We start from the raw sequence: 10,069 nt of genomic DNA, 5'->3' as shown, positions 1-10,069 counted from the left end.
CAGTATTTGCTTAATCACATGTTATAGAAAGTGTATACAAAAATTAGGGGCACTATACATGAAAAAATATATTTCAAATTCTGTATAAATGAATTCAGTGGTTTTAATTTTCATGTTACTTGTTTTTCACTTTATAAATATTTAGTTCTTACGAAGACACGTAATTATGAACTTATGTTCACTTTTTTAGTGATTATTGTAACAAGAGATTTAATTCAAAATTTAGTTGCAATTTGATTTGAATTAGGTCAATGTTTTTTTCTTTACAAATGCAAATATATAAAAAGAGCTGCACAAGTTTGGATGAAGTATTATATTAATATTGAACCATTTTTTCTAGATGTATATACAGATTTCTGAGTACATCTAAGTATATACAATCATTTGTGTACACATAATCAAAAAGTCACAATTTTTAAAGATTCACCTTTAAATAAATCAATATAAATATCTCATTTTTTCATATATTATCATTTATGGCTATAAACGTTACACAGTAATCATATTATATTTATGTTATATTCTTTTCTTTTTATTTCATTTCTTATTTAAGTAAAATTAAACTATTTAGACTTTCTTTGCATAACAATAATGTATACGTATTCAAATTGCTCAAAGAAAGCAATACGATGTATCAACATATGATGTGTGTATTATTATTTTCCATAGAAAATGCTGTTGGAAAAAATGAAAGCACGATTGATATTATATTTCATGTATGATTTAAATATATAAATAGATAATTTCTAAATTAGTAAAATGTAGCAGAATTTTTATTCACGGTGAATCACATATGTTATTGTAGAATGTATGATCGTTATAACATTAAAAAAACGTAGTAAAAACGATAAAAAACGTAGAATAGTACATGATACTGTACTGTATGCTAATGAAATTTCACTATGCAAACAAATGTTTTATATATCATAGTTCATTTATTTATTAATATAGATAGACCAGTGTATTGGATTAATTTTGTAGATTATAATTTAATGTAAGGAAAGATCATCTCACATCCATATATAATACATGTTTTTTTTGCATAAAACAACGATCTTTATGGTCTTATTTCATTAATGTTTTTTTATTCTTTTTGTAATTTATATACTCTAATTCCAATCAATACCAATGTATACAATAGATGGTTTGTCTATTTGGAAAAGAATGTCTTATAAGAAAAAGTATTATACAATAAAATGGCATAAAATTTATTAAGTGAGGTCCACCTGTTACATTCCTAAGTTTATTGCAGTTAATGTATACTATCGGCTGTGAATATATTTTACTGAATATATGTTATAAATTAAGAAAAAATATAATTATTCATGGTCCTGGACTCAGTTACATCTTTAAGATAAATATTTTGTTGTTTAATCTTAATATTCAAGCAAAATCTATATATTGATGAGATTGTATATACGCAATTGTTTTAACATTTTTAAAAACAAATACATGTATAAGATATATGAAATACTAGACTAGTCAATGTAAACTATAATATGTATTTCAACATATGTACAAAACATTCATTAATCCTAATATTAAACTCTCCCAATCATATTCTATTACTTAACTGCCCATTCTACACATGTACTTGCTTAAAAATCAGATGAAAATTGAATTTTAAATTGAAGATACATAATAAAAGCAACATATGTACAAAACATTAATAGAACTGTGATTAATTTGATCACATAACAGTTAATGTAATATTTAAACATACATAAATAATTGTAAGTTCTCCCTCAATATGACTATTCTGTGATAGTTAATGCTTTATTTGTAACATATGCGGCTATTGGATAAATAAAAATAAAAATTTAAACAAAATTGTTTAAAAGTAAAGGTAAGTAAAGCGTCGCGAGGTCACAACATTGGTTTAAAACAATTTTTAAAAAAATGGGACCAAATTTGTAAAATATTTCAGTTCATAATGGTACAGATCTGTAGTTACCTGTAGTCACTGTATTCTCTTGTGAAAGAAACAATACATTGGCTAGTTTTATTTCTCAATGATAAAATCTGTAAAAGGAAATGATGTAACTTGTAAGCATTATTCATTTATTTTTACAGCATTTCTTTAACATTACGGTGTATCTTGTTTTATTTAGTTTCAATAAAGTATTATAGTCATCAAATATAACCTATAAGAAATGAAATTATATAAGAAATGTCACGTGGAATGATATCTCTGGTTTAAATTACAAATTGAACTTCTATCTAATTTAACTGTTATTTTATGTTAATTGCATGAGCAACTGTAAGAAAAGATATCAGTAATTAAGGTATTTATCATTTTTCTTTATTTTCTTTCTATATAAATTATTTATTTTATATTTATGAAGTTAATAAAATTACTTGGATCTATTTAACATATCTAATTTGTTTTAGGATAAGTAGAATGGCAAAAAATAAAACACAAGATAAATTTACAAAGCTAAAAAGCAAAGCCTCCAATACTAAAAAGGAAAATAAATTTAAGATGTCAATATTGAATACTTCAGCTACAGTTTTATGTATTAGTATTGCTGCTTGGTTTAGTTATAAAGGATATCTTGAAACCAGAGTAAACACTCCATATGATACAAAAAAGGTATATCTTATATATTTTTGTATTGTCCTTATATTCAAATTATATTGAAATTATTAATAAAATTACTATTTGTTTCTTAAATAGTTAGTAACAACCTCTGGGTTAGATGCCCCAGATAGATATTGGGGTAGTTATAGATCAGCTGCCTATTTTGGATTAAAAACAAGAGATCCACATTCATTAGTAACAGGATTAATGTGGTATTTTCCACATCTATTACGTCAGGATGGTAGTGGCCTTAGACATTGGTGTGAACAAGGTGATAAATTAGATAGGTGAATAAAATTGTTTATATTCAATAGCAGATTTTTAAAACATACATAGAATGTTTATTGTTTATCTTAAATTTAGATATGCTTGGATGGAACATGATGGAAGAACTTTTGGTGTTCAAGAAATAGTAGATGGTTCAGCTATTTTGAATACTACATTTGTTAAAAGACTTGGTGGTAAACATGGTGGAGATTGGACTAAAAGAATTGGTGTAACTTCTGAAAATGGAGTAAGAAATGGTGAAGAAATTTCATTACTCTTCTATACTGCCATTGAAGAAAACACCAAGGGATGGATTAAAGTCAGTCTTGGTGATGAAAGACACCTAACAGGTGTAGAAGGAAATACCCAAGGGTTGGGTTCATTTACTATAAATCTCAACATAGTACAGGGAACCGTAGAAGAGCACTCGTTTTTAGCAACTGCTGTCCCTAGTTTGACTGTTTTGAAAGAAACCGTTCTTCAGAATCTTAGAATAGCATCTCACAAAGGATCTTCAAAAAAACACATAATCTTGTCAGGTGAACAAATACCATTATCAGCAGATGGTAAAAAGAAAGAAGCAAATTTTATTGTAACACAAATAACAGGAAGAATTCCTTTTGAAATTGAAATTAGTTACGAGTCAGGTAGTTTCATCAACAGGGTTAACAAACTAACTGGTCAAAACTATGAACTTGCTTTAGAAAAGCAACGAAAATTATTCGACGAAAAATTCGAAAAATTATTTAAATTAAGATCAAAAGGTTTTACGGAAGAAGATATCACATTTGCAAAAATGTCACTATCGAATATGATAGGTTCCATAGGCTATTTCTATGGAAGTTCACAGGTACAAAGTCAATATACTAAAGGACCTGTGCCTTACTGGAAAGCACCTTTGTACACTGCTGTGCCTAGCAGAAGCTTTTTTCCACGTGGTTTCTTGTGGGACGAAGGATTCCATGGCTTACTTATATCAATTTGGGACTTAGACATTGAATTAGACATCATGAATCATTGGTTTGATCTGATGAATGCAGAAGGTTGGATTCCTCGAGAAATGATTTTGGGTCAGGAATCTTTAGCAAAAGTACCAGAAGAATTTGTGACTCAAATAAATACAAACGCGAATCCGCCTACATTTTTTTTGACGTTACATTTTATACTTAAGCATAAAGAGAAGGAAATATTAGACAAACGTTTTCAATTTCTTGATAAATTGTATCCTCGACTTCAAACATGGTTTAATTGGTTTAATACTACACAAATAGGAGATATACCAAGTACGTACAGATGGCGAGGTAGAGACGGAACAACTAACAAGGAATTAAATCCAAAGACACTAACTTCTGGATTGGATGATTATCCAAGAGCTTCTCATCCAAACGTCGATGAAAGACACGTAGATTTACGTTGTTGGATTGCATTTGCTGCGAATATTATGTACCAGATTAGTGAAATTTTGAATCAGCCTAATAACAAATATAAGGAAACGTACCAGTATTTATCCGATAATAATTTATTGAATAAATTACACTGGTCACCGAATACTGAAACCTATGCTGATTTTGGATTGCATACAGATAAAGTAGTTCTGCGGAAACCAATTACACCTACAAGATCACATGTACAACAATTGGAAACAATACGGGTCGTTTCAGAAGATCCAACTTTAAGATATGTTGATACGTCCTTTGGCTATGTATCATTATTTCCATTTATTTTACAAATCATTGATCCCAATTCTCCGCAATTAGGCAAAGTATTACAAGATTTAAAGAATCCTGATCTTTTATGGACTAAGCATGGTTTAAGATCGCTTGCAAAGATATCACCGTTTTATATGAAATATAATACTGAACATGATGCTCCTTATTGGCGAGGAGCTATTTGGATGAATTTAAATTACTTGACAGTAAGAGCTACACATTATTATTCTACTATTGATGGACCCTATCAAGATGAAGCAAGAAAAATTTATCAAAGTTTAAGGCAGAATCTAATACAGAACATTATTAAACAATATAAAAAGTCAGGATATTTGTGGGAAAATTATGGAGATGTTTATGGAGAAGGTAAAGGCAGTCATCCGTTTACTGGTTGGACATCTTTAGTTGTACTACTTATGGCAGAAATATATTAATTATGTATAGCTTCTCTTATAGACACTGTTTTAGTAACGAAAGAATCAAAAGATATAAACAAGTGGTTTAAACATTCTTTATACTTTCAGTTGTTAAGTATAACAGTGTGATAATATTATTAAATTATTACTGTTACTTCTAGAAAACAACAAATATTGCATACAAGTTTTACAGTCTGAACCAATATTATTTATAGTTCCTAATTTTGTAATATTTTAGATATAACTGCTGTTTTTCAATATTAAAACAGTAAATTGTGAAATCATGGGAAACAGTCTATATTATTTCAATATAACATTATTAAAGACATTTTCAACTCTTGGCTGTGACTCGTTGAAAAAGATTATGCTGTAATGTTAAGTCATCTTGAAATAAAAAACATTTAAAGTTTTCAAGCATTTTCATTTTCAAATACATATAAATATATTATATTGTAATTTATAATAATTGGAATGAATGTGTAACCAAAAGTTAAATGAGCTATTGGCAATCCTGTTTGTAACTAGAAAGAAGAAGTAATTTTATTTTGCTTAGCTGTCAATACCTCCCTTCAGACCTCACCAGAGAATAGGTGTGCGCCTGTAGGGTTACGACTGTGATTTTTCAAAGTTTTTACATAAAATAGTGAGGTTTTTAAATAATTATGGAGCCTTACGATGTGATAGTTAACCAGCCCGTAGTTATTGATAATGTAAATAACATATTAGATTTAAAAATTATTCAATTTTATCATCCTTTGTGCTGGTGTGTCAAATTGAATTCTACCATAATGTCGGCTTCTAAGTAACGCCAAAAACTTTGCACTTTCTCTTTGAAATTAGGGATATTATTTATATTATGCAATCTTTCTACATTCCATGAACTATTTTTTTGTTATTAATATTTTAATATAATGCTTCCTTATGCATTATGAGAATTTAATAATTTTTTGGAAATAAAATCATTTTTATTATTTAAAATCAATAATAATATCATTAATATTATATTTTCATATGCTTAGGGTTCTGGTGTAATCAAAGCAGGCTTTGCAGGTGATCAAATACCAAAATGCAGATTTCCAAACTAGTAAGTAAATCTTATGGTAAGATCTAATTAGTATTCTTCAGTGTTCTGCTTGCTTAGAAGTTACTGCCAGGTAGTAAAGAAACCTCAAATTTCTTTTTAATTATTGTATCTTCTTTCTTTCTGTCTCATGTAACATTATTGCTGATGTAATGTATTGTATTTATGAATTATGTTAACTGTTAATAAAAATAATTTCTAGCATTGGCAGACCCAAACATGTAAGGGTCATGGCTGGTGCTCTAGAAGGAGATCTGTTTGTGGGGCCAATAGCTGAGGAACATCGTGGCCTTTTATCTCTTCGTTATCCAATGGAACATGGAGTTGTTACAGATTGGAATGACATGGAGAGAATTTGGTCTTATGTATATAGTAAAGATCAGTTAGCAACATTTAGTGAAGAACATCCAGTTCTATTAACAGAAGCACCACTTAATCCAAGGAAAAATAGAGAAAAAGCTGCAGAAATATTCTTTGATACATTCAATGTCCCAGCTTTGTTTGTTTCAATGCAAGCTGTTCTTAGTTTGTACGTATATGACCTGTAATAGATAATGTAAATTAATAATCTTTCAATGTTAACCATTGAATAATACTTTTGTAGATATGCCACTGGACGAACTACAGGGGTTGTTTTGGATGCTGGAGATGGTGTCACACATGCTGTACCTATTTATGAAGGTTTTGCTATCCCTCATAGTATTATGAGGGTTGATATAGCAGGACGCGACGTTACAAGGCATCTACGACTTCTTTTACGTAAAGAAAGTATTAATTTTAGAACTACAGCAGAATTCGAAATTGTTAGAACAATTAAAGAACGAGCGTGCTATCTCGCTAGTAATCCTCTGAAAGAAGAAACCATTGAGACAGAGAAATTTCAGTATATCCTACCTGATGGGAGTTGTTTGGAGGTAATAGTTTGTTACCTCTGAAAGAATGATTAATATGAATATAATTTATTTAATTATTTGGATAATTTATTTAATGTATTTGAAAACTTTTGATGTATGATGTATGCAGAGTATGGTACTTATTTACAATAGATCGGTCCAGCTCGGTTTAGAGCTCCTGAAGTACTCTTTAGACCAGACCTGATTGGAGAAGAATGTGAAGGACTTCATGAAGTATTAACATATTCCATTCAGAAATCTGACCTAGATTTAAGAAAGGTGTTATTCCAGAATATTGTTTTGTCAGGAGGATCAACGTTATTCCGTGTAAGTATGAAATTAATCAGAAGTATATTAAAGGTATTGTGTTATTAATAGTACAAGGTACTTCAATATGTGTTTTATGTATTAGGGATTTGGTGATAGGCTATTATCTGAAATTCGTAAAATGGCACCAAAAGATATAAAAATTAGGGTATGTATTGTATGTAACAAACTATCACTTTGTGCTAGAATTTTCTCTATTATAAATATTTGAATTGTAATAGATATCAGCACCACAAGAACGATTATATAGTACTTGGATTGGAGGTTCCATTTTGGCTTCATTAGATACTTTTAAGAAGATGTGGGTTAGTAAAAGGGAATACGAAGAAGATGGTATAAGAGCGATTCATCGTAAAACATTCTGAATACAATTTAGGAAGATTTAAGATGTTATGTCAAATAATTTAAATACAACATATAAGTAATGGCACACTCAGCACAAAAATTGAGATGTACCGTGTTTACTGTGCTCTTTGAATGCTTTTAATATTGCAATTTTTTAAAACTGCTTTAACTTCTTTCTTTTTCCAAGTGAAAATATATTCCAAGGGATCGTAAGATATTAATATTTAACGAATTCAAAATAGAACATAATTTTTATTATATATTTAAAAGGTTTGTTTATTAAGATTCCTTGGAAATGTACATAAAAGGATTTTTAAGGTTAAACGTATTTTAACTCAACAAATTCAATATAATTTTAAAACTAAACACTGTTTAACAATTCAATTAAATTCTTCATTTTAAAATACTATAGGTGCAAGTTACATATTTGTTTCTATATTATTTATAATTTTGTTATATCTAATATATTAAAAAGACCAATTAACAAAATTGAGCACTTTGGTTAACTGAATTAACATTACAAAAGGAATAATGTAATTTCCACTTGCAGTAACAATTTTGCAAAGTATTTGTAAATATGTATGCTTCGGTAAAATAAATCTATAAACTCTTTACACATATATAATGGTTACATCGATTTTTATAATCAAGCGGTACTGATTGCATATTCATACTTCATACAGTTTCATATGTAATAGATAATAATAAAATAAATAGTAATTAATAACAATCTGAAACCATTCAAAGTGAGTTAACTGTAAAGGTACTAAAAACAAAGGAATCACAATATTCGCCTAAGTTTATGTTTTAACTGTGATAAAATCATTGAAACTTAGTTAATTGTTAGTATTTATTCTTTTAATAAATTTTTACAGTTGCAAATGTTAAATCCTATGTTTTCACATAAGATTAAAGATATACTTTTAGCAGTTTAGCTACTTCAAAATAGTTTACATGGGCATCACAAATTGTATTAGTAAGGAGCATTGTATAATTAATATGTATATGTAATACTGTTCGCTTTAATAACTGTATCTTAATTTATAATAAAAAAAGTATATTATTTATTATTGATGTGTTCGAAATACCATTCCCTCAGTTAATAATATAAAATTCAAATAAAGACAGCCCACGTACCTTGCGCCGAAGCGTGCCAAAGCGTTATGTCGCCTACAGTTGCTAAGAAACTCAATGTTTATCGATGGCGCCGGAATCGTGGTTGAACCTCATTCAAAATGCCAAGAAGACCGCTATTATTCAGGACGGTAATATAATTTAAAGATATATTAATATTTGATCTATAATGTTAGTGTTACTTTGATTATAATTATAAAATAAGTAATCCAAAATGTGTACTGTTAACCTTTAAGATGTTTGATCAATAGATTGCTATTACATAAAATATATTTGTAGTATATCGTTTATTCATTATTTAGTGTAAAATATAAGTAACTTTAATAATGTTATAATGAAGTAATATTTTATAAATTGTAGGAAAAAGAAAAATTCATTTCTTATTAGAAGATGGTAGAGAAATGGTAGAAGAATACCATTTGGAAACTAATGTTTTGGTAAGAAGAGCATGGAAAGAAAAAGGTAATCTTGGTCAAAATGAAGGTTGGAATGTAGAAATTGGGGATCCTGAACCAAAACAAAATAACATTGAAGTGTATGGAATTCAAGAAAGTTCAAATGCTGTATGTATAGTCTTTTTTATAAATCATGAGAATATATTCATAGATGTACCTCATCAAAGCTCAAACATTTGATAACTAACAAGTTATTAAATCACACTTTTATAGCCATTTATTACAAGAAGGGTGACAAAAACAGCACTTGAGTGGCGTATAAGAAATTTAATGTATCCTCAGAATGTGTATTCAGTTACTGCTGAAGATGATGGAACAATAACTGTTCGTACAAGTAATAAAAAATATTTCAAAAAACTAAAGGTTCCAGATTTAGAACGTGTTGGGTTAAAACCTGAACAGGAAAGAATATCTTTTACCCATCAGCATAACACCCTAATTATTGTGGTATGAAAATTACTACTTTTTCTTTGAGAATTTTTTTATAAATCTCATATTCATTTTTTTGCAGTATAAAAAACCACCTGCACTTTTGGAGATGGAGAAAAAAGTGCTGGAGGAGATACTACAACTAAAGGCAAGAAAAGAGGGTGATATACAATGTCCAACAAGCTAATAAAAATCTTAATTGTTAAAACTGTTTATGTTCATCGTTTTATATATAATCATATTTGTTTGTACATATGAAAATTAATTTTTGTTTCGAAAATTAAGTTAATAATTATTACAGTATTAATAATTTGTATATGCTGTCCCATTTATTAGGTACGAAATGTGTTAAAACGATATTTTTAAATTATATAAACTCTCTGCATATTATAATGAACAGGTTTAAAGAATAAGCGTTCTATTTATTTTGTA

General features: G+C 28.4%; 3 protein-coding genes across 4 annotated transcripts; all 3 read left to right on the top strand.

Moving 5' to 3' along the window:
* Window positions 1-1,885: 1,885 nt before the first annotated feature.
* Window positions 1,886-5,382, top strand: LOC114876763 (mannosyl-oligosaccharide glucosidase GCS1). Of its 2 annotated transcripts, XM_046286989.1 has the most exons (5): window positions 1,886-2,046; window positions 2,112-2,285; window positions 2,392-2,593; window positions 2,678-2,868; window positions 2,945-5,382. In XM_046286989.1, the coding sequence occupies exons 3-5, from the start codon at window positions 2,402-2,404 to the stop codon at window positions 4,989-4,991; spliced, it is 2,430 nt and encodes an 809-aa protein (XP_046142945.1). In that variant the 5' UTR covers window positions 1,886-2,046; window positions 2,112-2,285; window positions 2,392-2,401; the 3' UTR covers window positions 4,992-5,382. The 2 variants fall into 2 exon arrangements, with proteins under 2 accessions (XP_046142945.1, XP_029044388.1); XM_029188555.1 differs by lacking the exons at window positions 1,886-2,046; window positions 2,112-2,285; window positions 2,392-2,593 and having other exon boundaries at window positions 2,760-2,852.
* Window positions 5,383-5,547: 165 nt separating this feature from the next.
* Window positions 5,548-8,689, top strand: LOC114876793 (actin-related protein 1). The gene is made up of 7 exons (XM_029188611.2): window positions 5,548-5,683; window positions 5,993-6,057; window positions 6,257-6,583; window positions 6,659-6,968; window positions 7,101-7,274; window positions 7,360-7,422; window positions 7,496-8,689. Exons 1-7 carry the CDS (start codon window positions 5,636-5,638, stop codon window positions 7,637-7,639), a joined length of 1,131 nt encoding a protein of 376 aa, XP_029044444.1. The 5' UTR covers window positions 5,548-5,635; the 3' UTR covers window positions 7,640-8,689.
* A 72-nt stretch (window positions 8,690-8,761) lies between these two features.
* On the top strand, window positions 8,762-10,034 carry LOC114876794 (protein DPCD). Its single transcript, XM_029188614.2, has 4 exons — window positions 8,762-8,884; window positions 9,114-9,316; window positions 9,422-9,655; window positions 9,720-10,034. The coding sequence occupies exons 1-4, from the start codon at window positions 8,821-8,823 to the stop codon at window positions 9,822-9,824; spliced, it is 606 nt and encodes a 201-aa protein (XP_029044447.1). The 5' UTR covers window positions 8,762-8,820; the 3' UTR covers window positions 9,825-10,034.
* The last annotated feature ends 35 nt before the right edge of the window (window positions 10,035-10,069 follow it).

Source organism: Osmia bicornis, chromosome 9 (assembly GCF_907164935.1).
Source record: "Osmia bicornis bicornis chromosome 9, iOsmBic2.1, whole genome shotgun sequence".
Classification (NCBI taxonomy): domain Eukaryota; kingdom Metazoa; phylum Arthropoda; class Insecta; order Hymenoptera; family Megachilidae; genus Osmia; species Osmia bicornis.
This window is presented reverse-complemented; position numbering and strand designations above follow the sequence as displayed.